We start from the raw sequence: 26622 nt of genomic DNA, 5'->3' as shown, positions 1-26622 counted from the left end.
TATCCAGGTGTCTTAAACACCTCCAGGGGCAATGACTCCATCGCTTCTATGTGTAGCCTGTGCCAATGCAACATCACTCTTTCTGAGATGTTTTTCTAACATCCAAGCGGAATCTCCCCAGGGACAATTTGAGGCTATTCTCTCTCATTCTATCACTGTTACATGGGAGAAGAGGCTGACCCCTACCTCACCACAACCTCCCTTCAGGTAGCTGTAGAGAGTAACAAGGTCTCCACAGAGCCTCCTCTTCTCCAGACTAAGCAATCCCAGTTTCCACAGCCACTCTTCATATGACTTGTGCTCCAGACTTCTCAAAGCTTGTTGTTGGTCTGGACCATGCTTAACTACTCTTAGGGAATAGCCTCCTGGAAGATCTGAGGGAAGTAAGACTGGACTTGGTGAAGATAGATAGCATTTTAAACTTGAATTGTAATGCTGTATAATGGGAAATTGAGACAGAAGGACAATTGCCAAAGCCATTGCGATGATGGATATGTTATTGATTGTTTCCATAAACATACTATTGGCTTAATGTTACACTTTCAAAAATGAAAGCCAAATTCCTTCTCTTTTACTGTCTCTGTTTAGATGCCAGTATCGTTCTTATGAGTGAAATACTACAACAGTGTGGGGTCAGTTTCCATCTTTCACTTGCTGTGATTGAATTTAGTTGTGGTCTATTCTTTTTTTAAAAGTTTCAATAAAGGAAAAGTTACAAGTGGATGACAAACTAACAAATATAGTCATGGCAAACATTATAAAGATTTTCCTCTCATTTGATGGTCATTTGAATGAAGTCCTCTCACTCCATTTCTGTATATACGGCATAAACCACCCTTAGCTTCTGAACACACCTGAAGAAATACTTTTCCTATCAACTAAGCTGTTGTTGAAATAAGTAAGCATTTTAGAATAGTTTCTGCTGGAATAATAACTACTCCATAACTCTAAGGACAAACTCTTTGTAAATCTGTAACATTATACTCTATGTTTTTCCTAATTATGGTTGTGTATATTATAATAAGGCAGTGCACAGAAAATTTGTGAATCTTTGATATACAGGATTTCTGATTAGAATAAGGCTAAAGTAAATGTTTGTGCTGGGAAATTGCAGTTTCCTGTTTTAAAGTTTATAGCAGGATATGTCTGGAATTATATATCACGTTCTTTAGTACTGAATTTAATCATTAACATTTCACCATCTTATATTTTAAGTGCAATAACATTTAAAATGCTTCTCAATTTTTTTGAGGTGCAGCATTATCGAAACAATAAACATGACATTTCCTGCTGCATAATAGGAATTTGTTTTATATATATATATATATGCATGTATACACACACATATGTATGTGTACATATATATACAAATAAAACTGACTTTTCATGACAATGTCAGAGATGAAGACTTTCAGCTGTGGTCTCAGCATGTGAAACTCAGCATGTTAATTAATAGCATTTACACTGTTAACGAAATCAGTAGTCAGTTACTCCCACCTGGAAGTGTTGCTTGATGGTGTTAGCTAAGGTCGCAATTGTACCTGCAACTTCTTGAAAAACCTTAGTCTTATCTTGAAATAAGGAAGGATATTCTTTCATTTAAGAAGTAGTTCAGCTTGACACAATAATAACCAAGGTATGGCCAGGAAAAGAAGGAAAAAAATGCCAAATGGTTTTCAAAAGTGTTTTGGACAAAACAGTGCAATTTAACAAAAACTTCTCATTACTGATGCAGAAAAAGAGAACATAAGCTATTAAACACAAACATGAGGAAACAGCCTTCCTCCTTGGGTTCCCAAGGTCAGTTTCAGTTATATATCTGATCTTCCCTTTTCCGAATCTCTGTTCCCCTAATCTGAATCACCTTTTACACTCACGCTGTCCCAAATGCCTTTATTACAGGATACAGCATGCCACCGGGGTTGCTGCATAAGTCTTACTTTCTCTCATTTTGATTATTCCTTTTCCTCTACTGTTCTGCACTTCTTACTTGTCCTTTACCCTAGCTTGTGTCACTCAAGGGTCACTGGGTCACAATCAATTCAGGGTGTCCCTCCCTGCCTTTGTGTGGGTCACTCATAGCCAAAGTCCCTAAGAGCCACAGCTCCTCCACAGAGGAGCAACTTCTCCTAACAGGAGGATGTCTGCAGCAATATCCTGGGGGGTGTGGATGAAGGGTCTGGAGCACAAGACTTATGAGGAGTGGCTGAGGGAGCTGGAATTGTTCAGTCTGGAGAAGAGGAGGCTCAAGGGAGACCTTATCACTCTGCATAACTGCTTGAAGTGAGGTTGTGGTGAAGTGGGGGTCAGGCTGTTGTCCCATATAACTTGTGATAGGACTATATGAATGGCCTCAAGTTGTGCCAAGGGAGATTCAGGTTGGACATTAGGAAATGTTTCCTCTCCAAAAGAATGGTCAAGCACTGGAATGGGCTGCCCACAGGTGTGGTGGAGTTGCCAGCTCTGGAACTAAGAAACTTTTAGATGTTGTACTGAGGGACGTTGTTTAGTGGGGAAATATTGGTGATAGTTGGACAGTTGGACTGGATGACCTCGGAGTTCTTTTCCAACCTCAATGATTCTGTGATGCCCTTTTATTTCCTGCCTGGGGAAAGAAAAGGGAGGGAGGTAAAGGCTGTGGCTCTAAGACAGTACAGGAAATTGTTTGCTTTATAACAACAGGGAAGAAAGCCAGAAGCCCTGGCAGACAGAGAAGAGGATTCAAGGCTGGCATCCTCCAAAACACCACACATAACAGTGTTGAGGTTAAGTTGGGATGTGATGGAAACTGAAGTGTCAGAAGAGAAAGGAGCTTTTGTGAAGGGGTAAACAATAAGGGAGGTTGGAGGAACAACCATATTTTAGACGGCAAAGTTGTCATAAGTGTCTGCTTTATATTGTTAGGGTACCACCATGAGGAGGCAGTTCAGAAGGCAATTTTGAAAGGTTAGTGTGTCATGGCTTTGAGCTGAATTATTTAAAATCTGCATTTGACCTGGTTTAATCTTCTTCAGATAGAAATTGAATTAAGTGGATAAAGCATTAGATGGGGAAATATCTATTTTTGTATTGTCCTCATTTGGATTCTGAATCTTAACTGTTGTCCTGGTGATTTTACTCACTATGCTGTGCAAAACTTTTTATTACCTTGGTAATTTAAATAAGTAATCCTAGTACAAGCTAGAACTAACATAATAAGTTACAGTATATTTACATTTAAATAGCCATAAGTGGGTTCTTAGCTTCTTTATAAAAAATAGTATTTCGCTTGAGCAATAAACATATTAGCAAGCTGATTGTCTTAACATGCTATTTTCTGAATACAACATTTTTACTGGGCATCTGAGTTCTTTGTTTCATTTAATCCTCATACAGACAGTAAATTAATTAGTTTTTAACCAACTACATATAAATGCATGTATGTATGATACATAAAAATATAGCTTGTTAGAGTTACATGACATTTTCTCTGAAAAGGGAGTCTTTTGTACGAAGTATTCATGCTGTCCTGTTGTTTCTTATGCAAACCAAATAGAAAAGGTCTGGTGGGTTGTCAAGGAGCTATTACCCCAACAGAAAATAAAACCAAAACCTCAGGCATTTGGATCTATTGTGCATTTAAAGTAAAAACTTATTCCAGGCTAGGCGACTCAAGTGAGAAGACCTGCGATCTCATATACTTACTGCCTCAACTAACAAAAGTAAAACATAAGACATAAAACAACAACTTCCAGCTTGCCTGCAAGAACTTTTGCCTCATTAACTAAAACAGCATTGATTTAGATGCCATAGTGTAGTAATCTATCTGGAGAACAACTTCTTACAGTCCTACCATAGCAAGGCAACCCTGGTGCATCATTGTATTACTTACACGCTAAGTTTTAATTTGTGGTGAATGGATTACAGTCAAAGGATTTTTTAGTTGTATTTCTCAACTGATTTTACTTGATTCCAAGAAGAAGAAAAAAAAATGGTGGGAAGCTTAACTTTGTATTTTCAAAAGAACAAAGCCACAATGCCACATTATTTTCAGAAGCTTAGATAATTATGTGTAAATTGCACATATTTGTATGGCTGACACTGGGAAAGATGAATGTGCTTTCTGGCTCAGAAAATGCTTTATGCTTTCTTCAATACTGGAAGTTCCAAGTCTTTCTTCCCTATGACACTCTTAGTTCAAGTCCAGTTAACTGGTAAAAAATATTTATTTATTTTATGAACATCTTACTATAGGCTTGATGAAAACAGAATTAAATAAAGGGAATGCTTCCTATCTCTTGATATTCCATCTCCAAATTCAATAAATAGATGACTAATCTTATCTATTATATCAAAGAGGATATCCCAATATTAATTGTCATGCTGTTTCCAAACAAGCACATAAAAAATGAGGGCTGGCAATGGAATTCTACACTGTTCAGTCTGATATTTAAAGAAAAAAAAATCCCATTTAGAAGAATTGCCCATGAATGAATTGCCCATGGTTCTGAAACCACTGACTGTTCTCCTTGGTTGTACCTTCTTGTATTTTGGCTGTTCTTACTGTTAGTGAATTAAAGAATATTCAAAACAAATTACTTTCTCATGAATGCACTCACATTCTGTTGAAGATGCAAAAACAAAAGAAAAACTCAGTCTCTTCCTCTTCTTCTTTCCTTCTGGCCTTTTTTTGGATTGAGAATATTTATAGCTAAAAAAACCCAGAGGATAGAAAGTCTCATCTTTTCCAGGAATTTAACATTCTTCAATTCCCTATTTCTCCTTCTGTGTTTATCTGGCAGAGCCCCAGGTTCTGTCACTAGCATTTACCCTTTGTAGATCCTTACAACTTAATCCAAAGCCTGTTGAAGTCAGTGGGAACCTTTTCCTTGACCTTAGGAGGGATCAGCTTTGCTTGTGTAGGCAGAGCAGTTTCAAATAATTTCCACTGCTGATTTCAGCGTAAGTACTGGCTGAAATCAGTAACCTGTTCTGAGTTCCAACACTTCAATTAAGTTTATGTTGTCTTGAGTTACTTCTGTGTTCTTTTATTTGTACTTTAATAATTTTGAGCATTGACAGTAGCCAGATAAATGACCTTTTTCTTTTCTACCAAGAGTAAAGAAATTAAGAACTGTACAGTTTCTAAATATTGTTTCATTAATAACCATCATTGGAGACATTGTAATGATTCTTTTTGTCTTTTGAATGTTTATGTCAATAATTCAAGATAACTTAGTCAATAATTCAAGGTAATTTAGTCATTACAACTCAGATAAGAAAAGTTTTTGAGGATTGGTTTTAATGGTAGAGGGATTTCTTCTTTAATGAAATAAAGGGACAAAATCTGGAAAGCAGCTTGCGCTCTTGCTGATTTCAGTGGGAATTTGGGGTGCTTGGATCTGTCTGAATCTGAATATACCTATTTATGGAAACTCTACAGAAGCCAGATTTCAATCCCAGTGTCATCTGATCAAAGCAGCATTGGGAGCCATTCCAGACAGTCTAGAGCAAATTCAGCTCCTCCATTTTCCTTGATATAGGTTGGTTTAGAAATAGGAATCAATATATATATTATTTAAATTTTATATATTATTTAAAGGACCAATATGTTAGTTAAGCGAAAGGAATTGATGTATACGAGTGCAGTAAATTTTTTTAGTTTAGTTTTGCTTGGCTTGTGAAGGCCTCACATTCTTGTTATTGCTTCACTAATGCCACTACAGACCACTCTTTATCTATGTAGTGTGTATGGGGAGTTACCAAGTGCAAGGACATTTACTGGGTTTCATGTAAATTGTTTTGAGCTATAGTGTACCGAAATAAAATGTTGCTCATTATGACATTCAAAGCAATGGAAATTTGCCAAATAGGGGGAAAACTGCTTTAAAATGGCCAAAGGTCACTACAAGGAATCTGAATGTGAAATGAAGGGGTAAAGTAGGCAGTTGTACACCCACACCACTCATGCCCAAAGGGACATGAACATATATGAATGAGTTCCTGGAAAAAGAAAGAATATGTAAGTCCTTTCCAGGAAATGTATTGCATATATACATCCTAACTGTTTAAATGTAGAATGTGAACTCTGAGAGCTCATGCTTGATTTGTCAAGTTGTCTGGTACATATCATGAAGTAAAAGAATTCTGCTTTCTAAAACATTGGAGTTAGAGAGTTTTCTTCCCAGGCTTTCTGATGACATCCTCATTAGCATAATGTCTACAGCCAAGTTCATAAAGAAAATGATGAAGAAGAAATTTAGTGATTGTAAATTCATGGCTTTTACTGATATAGATTGCTCATCCTTACAAAATCTGAGACAAAGGGCGTTATCTCTTCATGCATATTCTCACACAATATGTGTAATATATAAAAACAGGGCTCTGAAAAGTAAATTTCTAATTACCTTCTGTTTACAATTGTTTTCAGTGTCTGAATTCCAGGTTGTTTTGCATCATCTTTTATCCAAACCAATTTTCTTTTTATCTAATAATTATAATTTTAATAAATCTAATACTTTCATGTTGTTTCCCTTCTGTATCTCTTCTTCCATTCATTCTTTTTCCACTACTATGACTTTTCTTGCCTTTTTTTTTTTTCCCCCCCTTCACTCTACAGTGTTACTTCTATTTATGTTCTCTCCGCTACATGGTCCTGTACCTTTTCAGCACCACTTCTGTTTATTAATCCAGCCTTCTTCTACCAGACCACCTTCAACACTTCCAGCATTTTCCCAGTGTCTTTTTTCATGGTTTCAAGCTGCAGCAGGGGAGATTCAGGCTGGACTTGAGGAAGTATTAATTCTCAGAAAGGGTGGTCAGGCACTGGAATGGACTACCCAGGGAGGTGGTGGAGTCACCGACCCTGGGAGTGTTCAAGGAACGATTGGATGTTGTGCTGAGGGATATGGTTTAGTGGGAGCTACTGGTAATAGGTGAACGGTTAGACTGGTTGATCTTTTAGGTCTTTTCCAACCTTGGTGATTCTGTGTCTCTATGATTCTATGATTTTGACTTCCTGCCTCCTGAGATTTCTTGTTTTACACTCCTGTGTCTTCTTGCCTCTTTGCTGAGATTATGTGTGAAATTCCAGAGCAGGGTGGATCCAATTGCCTATTACTGAGCAAGGAAAAGGTGGAGGGGGGAGCATTACATGCCTGAGGGACAGAAAGAAGAGTAGGGAGCCATTATTGTGGTCTGTGGTCTTTTTTATCACACTCCAAAAATGTATTAGGCAATAGTGGCAGGGATGTGAGGGGAGACTTTTTCTCAAGAAAAGAGGAAGAAAAACACCCGTAGGAACATCTGAATATTCAAATGCTGACTTCTGCTATAATATTCTTTAAAGATACACAAAATAACACTTCTAGTACATTAGAATTTATATAGTGCAGCCATTCAACTAGCATTTCTCCTCTGGTATAACTTGAAAAGTGTGAGTCTATCATAATGGAGAAGTCAGCCCTCATCATGGGTCCATTCACCTCACTTTAAACAAAAGTTTCAAAGGAGATCTTTGAAGTCCCAAGGACTGATGGTAAAAACAAATCATTGAGAACTGGGCTCAGATGACTTAGGACAGAAGAGAACCTGTATATTAGATCATTGCTTTGGGGACATATTTGAGCTGCTGAGTCACTACCTCTAACTGATCCACCAAATATCTCCAGTTGATAAATTACTGACAGTATTAATGTGAAATTAATAAACAATACTAACATTCAGCTATCTGAATTTCCTTTTCTAATTGAAAATAAAAAATAAATAAGTATGTTTGGGATAATTTAGACAAAGTTTAGCTGCAAGAAGACGTTTTAACATCATAATAAAAATAGAGAACTTCAGAAGAATTACTGTACTTCTTTTTAATTAGTCTTTGTGGATTCTTTAAAAGACTATTCATTAAATTCAGATGTTTTCTTGCATGGGATTTATTTGGAATTTATACTTCAACCTTCTGCACTCATGAATGCTCATTTCCAATGCAAATAATTTAAAACAGAAAAATAAGAAAGAGGAAATAATATTCAAATATCTTTAATCTTTTGGAATGTTGAATATTTGAGCTCTTATATATTTACATCATTTGCAAAGATTTGCTGATGTTGTAATAAACTTCAGAAATTAGTAACGTAAGTAATAAGTAATTCACATTGATTATATTAATAAGAGAGGCTATTACTTATACCTTTGAAGCACAATAATCCTAATGTATGCTACACTGTGAAAATTAGAGCATGTACACAGCAATGGTTCTCCTGATCAGCTCTAACATGTTAAGGCTGAGATGTGAAGAGAGCTATGGGAACAGAGGAACAGCTGCAGTTCCTGGGCTGTGGGATTCATCATCCCCTTGCATGTCTTAGTCCACGGGCAAAGTTTGCTCCTTGCTTCAGTAAGTAACCTGGAGTTCCTTCCTATCAGCTGGAATCTGCTGCGAGTAAGCAACAGGCTCTTGATGTAGCTGTGAGCAGTTTCACTGGGAAAGTCTGTCCAGTGTCTTTTTAACCACAGCTGTAGGGAGATGGCTGTGGTATGTGGGGGATTACGTGGCCGTCTATTTCTGCACTACCTTCTTCTGAACAGCCCTAGTTCTGACAGCCCGGGTGCAGTCCAGAGAATTACTTTGTATATCCACATACAAAGCAATGCTCAGGGAAGTAATATAAACAGCCTCCAGATCTCAGCAAAAAAATACAGGATGCATTTCTAAGGAGAGTAGGACTGGTCCGTATGTCCAAGCAAAAGTGGAAAATAGCACTTAAAAATTATGAAGAAGTTAAAGGTGGGGCTTTTTCTTTTCTTTTTTCTTTTTAAAGGAAGAGGTTTAACAGACTTTGTTCTGTAGCACGGTTTGTTCTTTTTGTTATGTTTTGAAAAAATTAATACAATTCAGGGAAATGACTGAATATATGTAGGTAATAAAAGCTTGGATTTCAATTTTTTTTCATAAACAATAATCCCGTATTTTTCAAAATACTCTCAAACTAGAGATTTTTTTAATACTTTAAAATTCTATCAGATTTTGTTGCTTGTGTCTATGTCTGCTTAGAGTTATGGCGAATAACATTTAATTTAGAATCTCTAATTATAAAATTTCACCATTAGTTGTCAGGGAGGAGGGTGAGAAAAGAAGGGGCAGAGAAGGGAGGGGGAAGCAGAGCAGGAAGGATAGAAGTTATAATGTTAAGAATGAAACATCAAAGTTTTACGGAAGATTAAATGACAAACATTTTCCTTTCTCCTTGCGTAATTTTGTTGTCAGGCCCTGATTTCATGGTAGGGAAGCAGACATTCTTTCTCCCACCAGATTTTTCTGGGTCCCATTTATTCACAATGAAGAAATACAAGCTCACATGTTTTTCTTACATTCTCACCCTTAAATTAAAGAGAAAATCATAGATAGCATGCTCATAGGTAACAGTAAGAGATTAAATGAAGTAAATTTGCTTGAGGTCTCTCAAGCTACAAGCATATTCCCCATTATAAATTATGATTTTTTATATAAAGTATGTATCTATTTTTATAAATTATGATTTACCCCTCACTAAATGGGAAAGTCATGGGGCTGTACATTCATGTTGCAGTATGAGTACACGCATTCCTGCTTCAGTGATGAGAGTCACAGCAGGCTTTAAAAATAAATAAAATAAATTGAAAACATATGCATCTACCTCACCTTCCACAATGAATTAAGCATATTCAGTTTGTGGACTGGGTCTTCCATTACATCTCTGAATTAAAATAGTCTAAAAAGCTTCAGTGTGTGTTACTCCAGGACTGACTTCCTTCCCCTGTTCCACAGCCGTTCTGTGCAAAGAAATACCAGCACTGGTATTTCTCTTCATCTTTCACCATTATAAAAAAGATATTCATGTTCTAATAATCATTCTCTTAATGTGGATGTAGCTTTGCTTTTTTCTTTTTTTTTTTTTAACTGAATGCATTTTCCATAGTTTTATATCCCACGACAAGAAGCAATTCAAACAAGTAGCAGGGAGGTCTGCAGAAGTGTGGATTCCTAAATCATCTTCTGGAAACATCTAAGTTTGGGTAAAGAAAATGCATATGAAACTGTGAATTCTGAATTCATTTTGGTTTATCTAGCAGCATTCCTTTAAACAAATATGTTGTCTCATCTTTCATGTAAGCTCTTTTCCTTTGCCGATTTTCTTCTTTAGTTGTAGGTCCTAACAGGAAGTTGCATCTGTTTCACATGAAGTTGGTGTAAAATATGGTGGCTTAAGTGAAAGTTCTGGGGATAGATGATCCAGTTTCAAAGAGAGGTGAGTATAAAACTTATTTCTGGAAAGAAGCTTGGTGAGCCGGACGTGGCTAGAAAGTAATCAAGTAATTATTAATGTTTAGATATAACCTTCCATTGCTTACTGAAGGTTTGATCTTTATTCTAAACTTCATGATTAGCTGCTGTATTACTTCTCCACTTTTTAACTTTACAATGAGATCAGCTGAGTACTTACAACTGTGATTAGCAGGAATGTACCTTTAGAATGTCATAAGTACGATATGAAAATCACACTGGAAAACTTTATCCAAGGGCTTTCAGGCTTGATGCATAACATGTGAGCAGTTTTTTGTAATTTTGCACTTAATCTCTTTGTCAGTTCCCTTTTTGGAAAAGAAGGATGTGGCCATGTATTCTCTCAAGGGTGCCATGTTATCAAGTGTTTGGATACGATGGTGAGGGCAATGTGAAATGTGCTATGAAATTAAATTTGGTTCTTGAATTTTTTCTCTCTGAGTTCACACTCTTAATGGGAAGCACTTTTTCTTCTTTTATCTGTCCTTGTATTGCCTGTGGCCTGGCAATCTGAGGTGTAAATTTAATCATTGCTCTGAATTCACACCAAAATCTGTCTGATTTTAGAGTGTGCTTATTTCTTCTGTTTAGGGGTCTGAATGCTGCCAGACCAGATGTTACTTGTATAACCCCATTGAGTTCTTTAGGCTCAAACAAGAGGCATATTTCTTGCTTGTTCTATGGAATGAATTGTATAAGCTTGTGTAATGTATAACAATGAATATGCACAAGAAACGGAATTTAAGAGAGGTCAAATTTTCATCAATATTGTTCTTTTAGAATAATTTATTGTAAAGTAGAATGGCAAGAACATTTTACTCATACCTTGAGAAATACACCATATAGTACTGGCTTAAGATACTGCTGTGGAACTTGTAGCTAGAGCTTGAACACAATGAAAAGTCCTAGAAGAGCAGATGAAATCTACTTAGTCTCAAACACTGCACTGTCTCATTTTTTCTTTCATTCTCTTAAAAGCCATGAAGGCTTTATACATATTTGTGCATGTTTATTGCTTTTGCACTACAACTGCAACATTCTGCCCTTTGAAAATTTTTTTGACTTAGTGTTGAACTTATGCTTAGCATCTAGTTTCCATTCTGCATAAGAGAAGTATATCATCTTTTGACATGGGAAAAAGTTAATTGATTATGATTAATATGCAGTTGTTTCCGTTTTTATGTGATTTTTCAATTTAATTATCGCTTGTGTGGCTTTTAAAATGAATGATGAATGAACTTCATAATGTTAACTTTAGTTTCAGTTCTGACAAGCATCCAAATATTTTGATGCTTATTCAAAGCTTATCCAAAGTTTCCTACACTCTTGAGCCTGCAAAACTAGTCTGAACACTTAGACAGACAAGGGCTTTCCTCGGGAGGTTTCCAGTTGTTCCACTAGTGGAACCTGATGGAAATACCATGAGATCAGCTTTTCTTCCAGTTGTTCCAAATCCTTAACATCTGGACAGAAACCGGAAATGAGAAATCTTGCCCAGAAATTGTATTATAGGAAAAGGTGGGTTCTAAAAATAGGTGAAAAATAACTGTTTTATTAACTCTTCCAAACTGGTTTGTCCATTACTGAAAAGATCAAGAATCCAGAATTAGAGTTGAATCAGGTTAACTGGTATCACAAACAGTAGCCTGGTCAACTGGAGATCTTTGCTCCTTAACATTTAATCAATGGATACATGACATACCCAGAGCAAAATACAAATCTGTTGACATGTTGGAAGCTGTCAGGGATGAGTGTTCATTCTTATACCAGACAAGTATTTATTCATACATGCTAGGGTAGAACACAGATCCTGTCAGGCAGAGGTTCCCACAACATTCCCACTATGAATGTTCTGAGGGAGAAGCTAGCTATCAGTGTCCCTTTCTTTAAATAGATCCAGTTTCAAGGTTAGTCCACAGAGAAGGTGGGAGAGTTCTGCTAGTGTTTTAACTTAGCTGATGGCATTGAAATTACTTCCAGTCACACAGACACATTTTTAGACAAAAGTGTTGAATAGCTTGATGCACTCTACACTCCTGTTTGTTATCTAATAAGTTCAAAATATCACTGATACCTAATAATTTTAAAGTATACTAAGTACAAATGAATGATCTCTTTGATGAAGTCCCAGTTTTCAGTAGATTCATTATTTTCTCTTTGCTATGCCACTTCTCCCAGTACTTCACATCACAAATAATAGCTTTTCCTGCACATTCAATGATTCTACAAGCTCTTGTTAACCGAGTTAATCTTTCTGTTCAGAAACCAGAAACCCTCTCTGGTTGTAACTCTCAGAAGTTGGGTCCCATCAGTTCATTGCCATTACCAACATCATCCTACAAGTTCTTATAGCAATAAACTGCTATGTGAACCTTGTAATGTGAGCATTGTTGCCAAGTTCATTGATCTGAAACTGGGAAAAAGTTCAGAGATTCCTCTTCCCCTTGGGAGAAATGGAAGTTTGGGAGGTTTTGCCATTATAAGCAGGCAATCCTAGATTTCCAGCATCATCCCATCCACCCCCAATAAGAAATATATGCAAGAACACCACTCACAGCATGTTCCAGTTCACTAGTATTTAGGGGCTTCAGAATGCTTGACCTAGGGTAAGGAAAAAAATCAGAAATAATGTAGCCAGCAGGACTAAAGAAGTGATCGTCCCTGTGTACTCAGCACTGGTGAGGTCACACCTCAAATTCTGTGTTCAGATGGTTGGATTACATGATGGTCTTTTCTAACCAAGGAGAAAGGAAAATCTGGGAGCTGGTGGGATAAAAGATTCAAAAAAGATGACTTGCAAGATAGTCAAGATTACATTACTTAAAGCATAACGAAACATAGCCCACACCTTCTGTATTGTGACACTCTGAGGTAATTCATGAATCACAAATATTGGGAATAATTGTCCAGATTAGCCCTGTTCCTTCCACCTTCTAGATCAAAGCCCAGACTCTGATTCTCAAAACCAGCTTCTGGGAGCTCACCTTTGAACTTACAGACTCAGCTGGGGGTATCAACCGTGTTTTCTCCAAGATAGGAGAATGGCCAGGCAGAAAGCCAGAAATGGTTATAAAGCCAATTTATTTTTTTCCCTTGGACTTTTTGAGAATGCATATGATTTTGAATTTTCTTGATAGGTTTATAGCAATGCACTATTTATTTTAAGCTTCCTTTTTATTGTTGTGTGTTCAAGTGTTTTCTCTCCTCCGCTGATACAGGCACCAATGTTTCAGTATTCACACTTCTTTGGAAAATAAACACAGCTTTTCCTTAAAGTGATTGATATACTAAGGGGGAAAGTTTCAAAACAAAAGTTCCAAGAAAAATCCTGTTTCTAAAACTTCGAAGTGAAGTATTCATACATAAAATGTGACAGCTCATATAACCATTTCATGAAACACTATTTAACACTGTTATAAAACACTTTCAGAGAGGCCCATGCATTGTTGCACAAAATGTAAGGACACCATCCTAAAAGTGGGTTTAAAAAAATATATATGAACAAAGCTGTAACAATCAGGGACTGTAAAATTCTTATAAAATATTTCACTATTCGTATTTCACAACACTGTGGTGTATTCATAGAATGCGCTATATCTGTCCCTAACAATATTCAGCCACCACAGCTTCTGGTTTAATTCAGATAAGCATCATTTTCACTATGAACACAGTAAGAAAGGAATAAAAAGGTCTGGTTGTTATCCCTCTTATAATCCATATCAAAGATGTTTGATTACAGCATTGTTTCCCAGACTTTGATGATGTTTTTCTTTCCATGAATATTGTGCAGAACACAGCATGCAATGTCAACCTGAGACAGTTCTTGTGAGGTAGCCTGCAGTTTCTCACTGTGAAACAGAGACCTTAAAATCACTTTAATACAGGCATACAAACTCTCTTGCTAGGCAGCAGCATGACACACAGCCCACAGCAGGCTTCTGCGAAACTGCAAACACAATATGAACATTGTTCTTTTCCGTATTGGTCATGAAAGCAAAATCCCACAACCATGGAAGTTAGTAAGAAGTATCTGTATCTGTTAAGGAGATGTCTGCGACTCTTACAAGGAAACTCTCCAGAATAGTATTATATATAGTTTTAACAGTGACGTGACGCCTCATCATTGATTCAAAAAGCATTGTCTTCAGGGAAGTAATCTCTCTCCAGGTACGCACCCTGCACCAAGTCGTTTTGCTATTGATTAAGGGCAGATGTGGCACAGTGAGCTGTTGCCAGATAAAGATGGCCATTTTCTCCTGAGCTGCTTCTCAGCTCTTTGCTGCTCTGCATCTCTCAGACAGTCTCCAGCAAAATGCTATTTTGTCATCCAGCAAATCTGCCCTGCAAGTTATCCCCAAGGGACAGCACAGTCATTTCCCATCTAGGCTTTGGGATCCTGAAGTAGCAGTGCTCCCTGTGTGAAGAACAAAACTCTCTCATTGTTGTGCTCCCTGCTCTCCCTTGATATTGAATCACTTGTTGTGCAGGTTTTGACCTGCAAAATTTAAGCCACTTAGCAGGGAACCATCAAATATTTTCTCAGAAATGTCTAGATATGTGTACATGTTATCATACACATAATTATAAATGTAAGTACATACGTATATATGCAACATATGTACATAACACACCTATATTTGGGCCAGTGTTCTGATAAGAAACACCTCAATGAAAGTGTGACAAGAGAAAAATCCACTGTTTTCTTCTTTTCCTCTTTTTTACTCAACTCCCGGGCTCCAGAATTACAGTCACCACTAATACCTTCCGAGCAGGGAAGGAAGATTAAGTTTCCAACATAGCCAGAAGACATGAACTGCACACAAACAGGAGACTGACATCTTCCAGATGCTGTTACCTCACTGTGCACGTCACGTACACAGTGAGTCCAATATGCCCAGGAGATATTACTTATAATCTTTGATTGATATGCACCTGTACAGCAAGTCCGATGTGTTTTAGATGCACAAACGTCATTTGTGATGTAAATGTAATCTGCACAAGTACAATAAATCCAGGTGGTGAGAACTTGCAGGTTTCTTGCCTATAATACAGTAAGTTTTACCTGCATCAATACATTGAACTCGTTGCAAATGCAACATAAAGTTGTTTTACACAGACTTTAGACATCCTGGAACCGAGTGGATGGTTGCTATAGAAAGCAGTAGGGCAGCTGACTACAGGTCTGGGAGGAGAGATGACACACTTCTGTCCCTGTGCCACTCAAGTCTACTGGGGGGGCTCTTCCTGGGACACCAGACCTGGAGGCAGGGTGGAAGGCCAAGCAGTGTTGTTCAGAGCCCAGAGCCCTCTGGGTGGGGGAGAGTCTGCTGTGCTGGCCCTGGGGCTTGGTTAACCCCAACTCTGCAGGTCCCATGTCCATGGCCAGTGCCAGGAAATTACAACACAAAACAGAATCACAAATAAGGATTAAGGTTGGAAAAGACCACTAGGATTATCTAGTCCAGCTGTTAAGGAGCACTCAGGAACATGTTCAGGAAGCCTACAGCTCTACATTTATAAAGATGGATAGTAAAAATTGACCAGAATGAGTGAATATTAATGTTCAGTATAAAGTTCATGAAAAATTTAGTAATGTTTTCTTCCTTCTTCTTTTTTTTTTTTTTTTTTTTTTTTTTTTTTTTTTTCTTTTTTCCTTATGGAGGAACTCTGCTTGCTTTTAACTGGCATTGCATGCTGGTAGTTCATTGAATGACTTGCTATGCCAAGTCTTCTCTTCATCCTTCCTAACCCTGCCAGCCCAAATCCCAGGAGAACTGTGAAAATTTTGGACCTACTTAGTGACCTTGTGTTTTGCCATGGTTCCTTTGCTATCAGTTCTATGCTTTTAACCCCAGCTCTAGTGCAGTACCATTCCCTGCAGTGAAACAAACCAATTCCAGACCACCAGCACCCGGTGTAAACTATCACCCACAGCGGTGGACAGGAATGAGGTGTGGGCCAGCACTGCGCAGGCAGCACATAATCTTGCGTGCTTCAGTAAACGAGGCAGAGGATGCGTGGTCTCAGTCTACCTATCTTCCATCCATAGTGCGCCTCAGAGAAAATCCTCACACTATGACCGTCCAAGGGTCTGGGACACAGCACACTGCCCCTATTGCCGCTGGGGCTGCGCACCCCGGACTGCCCACTGAGCAGGGGACTGGGGCTCCGCCTCGGAGCGGTGCAGCGCGGCTCCGGAGCTTCCCCGGGCAGGTCCCACACGGGGGGGTACCGCGACTCCGAAGGAGGAGGACGAGGAGCCGGGGGAGGAGCGCTCGGAGCGGTCACGGCCACCGCGGGCGGCGTGTGCGGGGGCGGGTGTGGAAGAGAGGTGGGCAAACAGCGATGACCTTTGCGAGGAGCCCGTGAGGGATCGGACCAGAGGCAGAGTGAGCGGCGGAGGGGGAGGATGGTAGCTGAGAGCCGGAGGAGAGCCGCCCAGTAATGTCACCATGTAAGTCTTTTCTCCTAACTCTCTTGCGGGGACCGCCGCTCGGGCAGCGCGGATCACCCCTCGGTCGGGCCAGGTAGGCAGGGCTCTCGGCGCCCCCGCCCTGTGGTGGGTGATGAGTAACGTCAGGTCGGAGCCGTGCAGATAGGTAGGGCTGAAGGAATGGGGAAACGGGAGAGTTTCGCGTCGGGAGCGTGGAGGGAAGGACGGCAGCGGATCTGCCCCGTCCGGGCTCCGGCTTAGTCGCCGGCGTGCCCCGCAGGCTCGTGGGCAGCCGCTGCCTCTTCTGCAGCCCTGTAATCGGGAGCTCGGGACTTCTCCGGTCGCTTTTCCCCGCTTGGAGGCAAGTAGCGAAACCTCCAGTTCCGCCGTCGCCGCCCAGCCCCAGTCCCAGCCGAGGAGCTCTACACCCCGGCACCGCTGCCGGCCCTCCAGGTGCGGTGCCAGAACAGGGAGGAAAAGAGGGAAGGAGGGGGAAAGGGCCGGGCGGGCTCCATCCCGGTACCGCCGCTCCTCCCGAAGCGCACAGCGGGAGAAGAGGCGGAAAGGGGCTCCCGCTCGCTCTCCCGCCCGTCCTTCCCCGGGCTGGTACTGTCGCGGCCTCTGGGAGCTTTCCCCCCAAAGTTTTGCCTTTCCCGATACGCTCTTACCGAAGGTAAGGCAAAGCCGTCTCGGCTCTGGGGTTGGGCGTTTTTCCCGTGCCAGGTGAGAAGGGAGAGGAGGGAGGACCCGGAGGATGTCAACGCAGGGGGACTGGGGAGAGTTTCCCAGTAGTTATTATCGGGAAAGTTCAGGTACAAAGGAGTGGAACCCGAAGAGCGAGCGCTGCGGTGCCACCGAGTGACACATACCCAGCAAATGGGTTGCCTGCGACTCGTGAAAGTTCCTTTTGGAAGGGAAGTTGAGGCGGCTCTGGTGCAGCTGGCATTGTTAAATCACGGGGCAGTGTCATTACTTTCATGTCATTCAGTGAGGGTGTTTTCAAAGTCGGCTGTAAGAATAATTAAGAACATGTCAGAGTTAACAGGTTGGAAGTTTCGCATGACGTTGTGTAATTAAGCTTACAGAAATCCTTTACAGCCCGGGTTTCAAAACTAAGACCCACTCCTTTGTTAATTCGCAAGAACTGAAATGTGAATTGTAATCAACGTTCGCTTGAAGCTCCACGTAATAGTGCTTAAGCTTAAGATCTTTTTGTTTACAACCTATATGAGAAAAAAAAATTGTGAAATTGATGTTATCTTTCTTTTCATTTTAAACTGTCAGCAACGTTGTTTTTTTTTTTTTCTTGCCAACTTTAGACATGCCAGAGACCAAAGAAAGTCACACTGCCTGGGGCAGAATTCACATCCCACTCTGGGGAACTTTGCCGAAGCCTTGAACAAGGAAGATGGTGTATTCAAATAGCTGTTCCATGATTTGAGGCCATGCAGTATACAAATGAAACGCCCCAGGATTATTCACATTTTAAGTGTATTTTCTTGCGTAGCACTATACTCCCTAAAAGGTGATGAGGTTGCTTTAGCTGACTGCTGGCACGTAAAAGGTTTATTAGTTACATGTAGCAAGACTCCCACTAATTTAATCTTTAACTGTGTCGTTACCATCCATTTATGGCTTAGATATATTACATGTCTATTTTGCTCTTCTGGAATGAATTGTGAATAAGCCCATTGTCTCCCTATGTTATAGGAAATGAAAGTAGCTGTAGAGTGGACTTTTGAATTGCATAGCTGGCCTTGTCATAGTGTCTACAGTGCCATAGTGCCCGTTCATAGAAAAGCTGGTAGTTCTGTAAGGCTCTATGGAAGGACACTGTCTAATTATTCTACTTTTTTTGCGGGTGCGAATGAAGTGTGTAAAAGGGACTACTGTTGTAAGACTACATCAAACTGTAATGGAGGTACTACAACTGGTGTCCTAACAGACCCCAAATACACTTGGCAATATGTCAGTTTTGGTTCTCAATCTGACAGTATACCGTGACACATTTGGAGCTGCCATCTTGCTATCAGAGGGGAAAAGAACAGTGCTTTTTCATTTAAATTGAAACAAAGTAAGGAAGAAAAAGCACTATGGACTATGCTAAGCAATTTTAATTTATCTAGGGTTAAAGACTGAGATAGCTGATTTCAGACTCACCGTCTTTATTATGGATTGCTTGCTTACTTAATGTTTTGGTGTGTTTAGTATACTGTTGCTCTAATATCCCATCTCTCTATGTTTCTATCATATTAAATGATGAAAGTACTGCCCAGAGAGGTTGCAGAGCACACCTGGACACTTTCCCGTGTAACCTACTGCAGGGAGCCTGCTTCAGGAATGGGTTGGACCCGATGATCCCCAGAGGTCCCTTCCAACTGACATGATTTTGTGGTTTTTATTTTTTTTAATTTATTTTTTAAGAACATTAGGCCTCTTGGTCTTGAGTCTCTTGGACAATCAGTGCTATTGCAGCAGTTAACCATGGCACAGGTTATCCTTTGATAGTCTGTAAACTAGCCCAGAACTGTTTGCTAATTTCTCTATTGAATTTTCCTAGCTGTTTGGGTTATGGTTTAGTCATCAGTAAATGTTAGTAATCAAGAAAATGAACCTTTAGTAAACAAAAGCACAGTGTGTATGAACAGGTAAATAATATCTGCAAGGCTTCCTTCTTTTTTTTTCTTTTTTGTTTTTTTCCTAAATTTCTCACAAATATTTACCTATTTACCTAACTCCTTTTTGTGTCTGTCTGCCATATAGATCTGTAAGAGGTAGATTTTGGTGTGGAAGAAGCCTTTTTGTTGGCAGTGTTAGCTGACTTGCATCCAAGAAAACATCCTGTGTGAACAGGGGTATTCTGCACCTCATTATGAACAATCAGGCTTCTGATTTCTTCTATTTTAGTCTCTACAAGATCTCAAACATGCAAATAAGTGACTTTTTTTTTTTTCCCCGTCAAGTGTAGCACTCTGCTACAGATTGTGCATTGTTCTATGGATAGCCATAGGTCTTCCCCTAAGTCTCCTCCAAAAGAAACAGATCTCACTGATGGTGCCTGGATTAGTCAAGTGTTTTGGGCGCATGCTTCTGCTGTGGTCATTCTTCTTTGAACAGCCTTTCATCCTTTCTTTTATCTGAAAGGATGTGCTGTAAAGCAAATTCTTGATTTTCTTCAGCAATGGATGATATAAGTGAAAGATTCAGGCTTTTTTTATGTATTTGTTGGTTTATTTTGGTGGAGAGTTGTCCATTTTTTTTATTTTTATTTTTTTATATAGCAGCTGTTTAATTATCTAGCCTTTTCCTCAGGAGAGAAATATTGATAATCATTTCTTTCCTGCCTTGTTTGAACTTCTTTGTGCATTGCTCTGTCACTGACTAGCCATGTTCTTGAAATCTTTCTTGACTCGTTCTTTTTGCAAGAGTGAGAGTGAGGAAGTGGACTGTAAACTACCACTGTGGAGCACTGGCTTGTAAGTGTTACCACAATGCAAGCAATCATTAACAAACAGAAATTGGCCAAATTAAATAGTAGCTGTGTCAGACTAACACAGAACCTCAGATTCTTCAAGAAGCACGTTGAAGGCAGTGTGGCTGGTTAGATGTGCTCCAGCCCTGGGCAGTAGAAAACCTATCAGGTCATTTTTCCATGTGAGCTAACAGAGACATCAAAAGTGATTGCAGCAATACAAAGAAAATGTGTTTCATGTAAAAGATGAAAATGAACACGTGTTAGTTCTGAATTTTAAAGTTGCTGAAAACTTTTGTGATTGTTTCCTAGCCCAGTAACTTTTACTATGTCTGCTCAAAAAGAAAAATCCGGTAATGTAACTACTTCCTCAAGTTTTCATCAATAGATTACTGTGCACCTTACTAGTTCTTATCTTATCAGTAGATGTAAACCCCTTCAGTGGAAACAGCAATATTCTTCTGTATTTCTTCTATATCACGCTATGACCTTCAGCACTTCCATTTCATCTCTCTGTGAGGTGTATGTATGCAAGTTGTATCTGTTTGTATGTGCGTATAACTGTCTATGTCTTTTAAAAGGGCTTCTGTTCAAAGTAAGTTTTATAAACTAATATTAAGAGTATTGTGGATTTATGAATTATTTACATTGAACAGTTCCCAAACCTCAACATTTTGTTGTCTGAGATTTCAGAGGGGATTTATAGGTCGTTAAGTAGAGGACAATCATTCTATTGTTTGATAATCTGGTTATTTTGTGTGTCTGGCTTCATCAAAGAGATTCTTATATTTCAGAGCCCAGTGCGTTCAGTGCTTGTCTTTGACACTTGTTAAGTTTGACTTTACAATATCTCAGAGGGATAAATCAGCTTTGAATCCCTAATTTGATACAACTTTCCAAAAAGAGCTGAACTTTTTTGTAATCAGATGCTTTTGCCATGTAACACTGCACTGAAGTGAAACCCAACTGACTGCAGCTCTCTGTTGAAGTGTCATTTACCTGGGCCCATTGGCATCCAGCCCATAAAAGTGGTTTAATTAACTTTTAAAACTGAAACATTAGTTGTTCCTTTACAATGGTTTATCTCGCTGCTTTAAGTTTGGCTTATCTGCATTACAGAGCTTCACTTTGGGAAGAAACAGAAGCCAATACTGGGGAAAGGTTTACATTTGCCCTCAGTTTTCACTAGCAGGTTCACAGCAATATCTGTAGAGCGGGAGGCTCTTTTCCCAAGTTTAGGGAAATGATGTTTTCTTACTGCTGAACATGAACTCCTCTATGCTTTCACATTTCTGTCTTGATATTTGATACCAGTGGCCCTTGCAAAAAATACCTTCCTCCTTTACGTATTTAATATTCAATGTCCTGGAAGATATTTGCGTCCATCAGTGTGTCTTTGTGGTTCTTTATGTGCTGTTGCTGGCAATAGACTTGTGAAATATTCTGGGGATTCTGCCACAGATTTTCTTCCAGTATTACTAGATAATATCTCAGTGAACTAAAGCCAATTACTGGCTGCCATCCTCAAAGAGGAGGGTAAGGATTTGGTCAAAGTAACATGGTTGTTTGGTGTTTTGTTCCTCTATTTTGCTCACTTCTAACTTGCTCAATAAAATGAGGCAGGAGGGTAATAGAAAACCATTCATTTTGTGCATGTGGTTAAAGCTCTGATCATAATCATTGTGGATCTTCTTTCTTGCTTCTCCTTCAGCCCGTTATTGAGCAATTCTTTTGATTTAGCCATTAAATGTCATGTGCACTTCAAGGCAAAGGAAACTGTAATTTCAAATTATAAATAATAATGGTTTTTTATTTAATTGTAGGTTTTTATTAAACAGTACACATGTCCCTGACTTCACTGGTAGCAGAGCTGGACAGCACCTCTAGATTTTGGCAGAAGTTTCAGTTGTTGGCGGAAGATGTAGCTATCAAAGTGCTAGCACTACAAGTTGTGGAAGGGTTGATCAAGAGCTTAGGCAAATTCTTGCACCTCATCTTTATACAGTTAATAACAAGTGTGTGTATACATATATTTAAAGAGCATAAATATTTGTATACATAAATTATGTAAATAGTAAAATAAATCTTTGCAATCTCCAGAAAACCAAAACCCATCTTAATACTTTCTAACTGTAGCCATAAGGCTTGTTTGATTCTTTTCATGAAATATCGCTTCACCTATTGGATCAGAATCCCAGTGATGACCAGCCTTCCCCCCTGTCATAAGTTATGAACCAGGCAACAATATTTCTGACCCGTTATAGGAAGAATAGATATTTCTGTGTGTTTTCAAGTTATGCTAGGGCCAAACAAAATTTTCAAGTTTTCAGCTTTTTTTAATGCTAGTTGCTAGATTGTCTAGGAACAGCATTTACTTGTTTTCTTGTCTTATTGAAAAGCATCTTTAATTGGTACTTTCTTTTCTTTTTTCTCTTTTTATCCTATAGGATGTCTCACATAAATGAAATGTGGTGTTGTCACTGGAAATGGAAGCTGCAGCACTGTCTCTACTTGTTTATCCTGTATATTATATGCATGCAGCAAGCAGGTAAGTTAGCAAATTATCTTCTTGCTTAAATAAGTGGTCCAGGCGCCAAAGCCTGATGACTAAGGATTGTGCTCATGCATGACTGAGTTATGTACAGCATAACATTTTGATGAAAGTGGTGTGTTATAATTATTAGCTGGGCCTTGATAGGCTGTCATATTTACTCCTACTGTTTAATTTTGTTGTTATTTCTGTATCTTTTTACCTTTATTATTTGTTGTTATTTTTTTCTTTGAATTCTTGCTTTTTTTTTTTTTTTCTTGTTCTTTTCTTATTACCTTGGATACATACCTCTCTCTTGAATCTGCTGCGGCTGTAAAACAACTCCAATGCACTTGCTATCTTTAAATTCTTTTATGGATCAAATGATTGAATCTTCTCAGCAAGCTGTATGTAGTGAGCAGTCTGTTTAAACTTAACATTTAACATTAACTTAATTTAAACTTAACATTTTAGGTACAGAGTAGTGTAACACATTGTGACTGTTTCTTTAAACATATGAACAAGAGATTTCATTTACTAAATGTATTTTCCTAACCACTAGAGTGCAAAATATTTTAGGAGCTCCAGCTGTTTTACTGGAAAAAAAGACCGGAGTTTATTCTGGAGCAGACGAAAGTTTTGGAGCAGCTTGTGCTGCTCTGCTAATTCCATATCTGCTGGGTAGTTTTGCTGTTACAAACTAGCTATTGGAAAAAGGATGTTATATATAGAAAGAATTTCTAGCTTACTTGATGCTGTTTTTTCTCTAAATAATATGTAAAGGGCTTTTTGATGTTTGAATGTAGTGGCTGTGCAGTAGCAGTTTCCAGCTTTTCGTCACTTTAATATGTGTTTTCCATCTCCATTAAACTGTGTAGCCAGGAATGTGCATTTAGGACCTGACTGTCATCAGCTGGCTGATGGCCTCTGTGTCCCTGTGATCCTGCAGCTGCCTTCCTCATTGTAAAATAAGTCAGCAATATCTGCTGTAATCTACAGCTGCTGTGGGCTACTGCCTGGTGACTGGCACAGTAAGGCCCAAAGACCTTTAGTCTTTGCTAATTCTTCTTGATAAGAATATGGTTATAAAAAGTGCAGACGGTATAGCAAGAATAAATCCTGTGAGCAAGAAGGCTCCAGCCAGTATGCTGGCAACACTAGACATCCCCAGGTTCAATAGACAAATGTGTTTGCTGTTCAACAGTGAAAGAGATCATAGATAGTTTGCTGTTAATACTCGACTGAAATGAAAAGGAGACATTCACCTCTCCAGCAACCTGCCATTTGGCAGTACTTGCCTGCAGACCCTTAGGTTTCATGTTTCTTCTTTTTTTCTTTTTGTTAATGTGAAAGCATAGGTTATAAACCACAGCTGCAAAATGTGTCCTTTTCATCCATTCTTTTTAATGGAGCAAGGCAAACAAGGCAGGAAAGAATTCTATTTTGTGTCCTCAAAATGTGTCTTTTTGTCTCTGTGCTCATATGGTATCCATAATCTCCCTGGTACCTTAAGCTTTACTGAAGTTACAGAAGAAATATTGTAAAACTTGATATTCATCCAGCTTAGCTAGTGAGCTGTAAGCTTAGAAAGCAATTGGGGCTTATTAAGCTTTGCCTAAAGGAGGTTGCATACAAGTGGGGATTAAGATGATCAGATACAGGTTTTATGGATTATTTATGAGGCTATTCATAAGGAAAAGAATATCAGTCATGCCGTGACATGGAAAAAAATGCAAAAGCAATAATTGTATGGTTTAACTTTTGAAGAACTGCAGGACTTGGCTCACTTTCAGAAACAAAGCTTAAGGGAAGGATCACACAGTAGAAAACTTACTTAGAGTAGGAGTGGAAAGACTATTCAGCTAAAAACTGATCAGTAGGGTCAGGCAGTGCAGTATAATCCCAAACTATAGATCTGATACCTTTGAGGAATTGATGGACAGATTCTGATGCTTTACACAGAAATAATAATGATTAAAAAAAATGATAAAAATAAAACGTCAGCCGCCTGAAGTGTTGAGGCAAATTGGCTTCAGGTTGCTTGTTGTGTGGGGTGAAGATACAGATGAGATCACCAAGCAGCTTCACAGGTTTCTGTTCCTGTCTGTGGTAGCAGTGTGGTGGCTGTTACTGAATCATTTAGCTCTGCCTGTATCTCTGTCTATAAGATTAAGTATATGTCTTGCCTCCTTGTCAAAACTTTGTCTTCCAGTGAAAGCACTGAAATGAAGCTGAACTATCACAAAGGTGATACTTTAAAGAGAAGTAATTAAAACCTCTTCTGTCTGAGGTTCAGACACTCCTCATCTATTTGTTTGGATGTATATTTTGATGGTTTCATGGTGCTCAAAAGAAAGCAAGAAGAGTGAGCACAGTTCTGTAAAATGAAATGGGCACAGGCAGAAGGAACTAAGAGTTTTTGTTCTAGTGTAAGCAGAAGTGGTAATGGCTAAATTCAAATATTTGAAGAGATAGCTGCAGTGGGAAGGAAGAGTGATCTTTTTAGACAGCTGAAAGGGCAAAAAATAGAGGTTTAAATTACAGTGAGATAAATGAGGGGAGGAAACCTTATCAAGGAGTAGAGACAGCAGTGGAATAGATTGCCAAGGCAGACTGTGGAATTTCAGTCCTTTTAAAATGTATGCTAATGCCTGCCAGACATGATTAAAATCTCTGTGCTCTTCCTCTGGGGACTGAGAAATGAGTTAGATGATTTCCAAACTTCCCCAATTCCTGTATTCCTTCCTTTTGTCCTTACCCTGGAGAGTTCTATTTTGTTTCAAATTTGGGGAAATGAGAAGATTCCGTGGAAATTCCACATTTCAGATTATGACAGCGATCTTGCTGCGCCTACAAAATAGTGTTTGTGGTTTTGCCTCAATGTCATTTTTATCTGAAACAAGGAAGCAGTAATTCAGCACATTAAGTAATAATTGGTTGCCTCGGATTTGTGTAACTTCACAAGTGTACCTGCAATGGTATAAACATACTTACAATTCTTATTACATTGTTGCTGCATTATGGCCCATGCTGCTGTTATCACAGCATTATTAAGACTGTAGCATGTGTCAGAGTGAGCGCTTGTCCTGTTCATCCATCAGTAAAGTGTGTTGGTGTCAGTAGTCCTCAAGGTTTTTTGTAATCAATTCTCAGGGCCTCAGTGAAAGTAAGTTTTAAGTCCACCACAGGCCCTAAAATTTTCATGTCATTTTTTAGTGTTGGTTTGAAGAAAACAAACAAACAAACAAAGCTCTTTCTTATTCATCAAGAAAAGATGGTGAGATGAGAGTAAATCTAGAAGCAAGCTCTTCTCCCACATAGCTGGTAATTGTCCCCACAACAGCCCTATCTGTTGTGCTCCTTAAGCAGGCCTGCAGAAAGTTGGAACTGCTCACAGTCCTGGGAGGGTTTTTTTATAGACTCCGTGGGTTCAGAAGCCAGCTGAGAGGTGGGGGAGGGAGGTTGATTGGAAGCACTGCTATTTGCCACCAGGGCTAGCAGCTGTCTGTGGAAATGAGTTTTATTTGGAACTGCATTGAGCAGGAAGCATGCTTTCTCACCATAGCGCTGAGCCTGCCTTCTGCAGACGACGGTCAAAGATCCTATCCCTGGGCAAGTGACGAAATAATTGCCAGCACATTCGCTTATCTCCCTCTTTCTCACCAAGACCTTAGCCCAGTCAGCCAGTGTGACCCTGGCATACGGTGTGGAGGCAGGGAATGCTTTTCCAGCATTATCACTGAGACATTTATCTCTCATGAGTAGCTCAAGGGTGGGAATGAGTGGGTATATATTCCTGCTGATGGCAAATGAGACTGAGAGCATTATCACAAACAAAGGAGTGGAAATTTGCATTTCTGAATATTATGAAAAACTCTAGAAACCTG

General features: G+C 39.1%; 1 protein-coding gene across 4 annotated transcripts in view; it reads left to right on the top strand.

The window, feature by feature from the left end:
• Positions 1-16573: 16573 nt before the first annotated feature.
• ADGRG6 (adhesion G protein-coupled receptor G6) overlaps positions 16574-26622 on the top strand; it is a 109655-nt gene continuing 99606 nt past the window's right edge. For 2 of the 4 annotated variants that reach the window (XM_015858347.2, XM_015858348.2), the window contains exons 1-2: positions 16616-16754; positions 22653-22753. In XM_015858347.2, coding sequence (XP_015713833.1) covers positions 16753-16754; positions 22653-22753 — 103 coding nt within the window. In that variant the 5' untranslated portion in view covers positions 16616-16752. Of the gene's footprint in view, positions 16755-16896; positions 17187-22652; positions 22754-26622 lie in introns of those variants that run through there. The other 2 variants (XM_015858345.1, XM_015858346.2) reach the window with 2 other exon arrangements.

The sequence above is a fragment of the Coturnix japonica genome, chromosome 3, assembly GCF_001577835.2.
Source record: "Coturnix japonica isolate 7356 chromosome 3, Coturnix japonica 2.1, whole genome shotgun sequence".
NCBI classification, from domain to species: domain Eukaryota; kingdom Metazoa; phylum Chordata; class Aves; order Galliformes; family Phasianidae; genus Coturnix; species Coturnix japonica.
The sequence above is the reverse complement of the archived record's forward strand: the minus strand, read 5'-3'. Positions and strand labels throughout refer to the sequence as shown.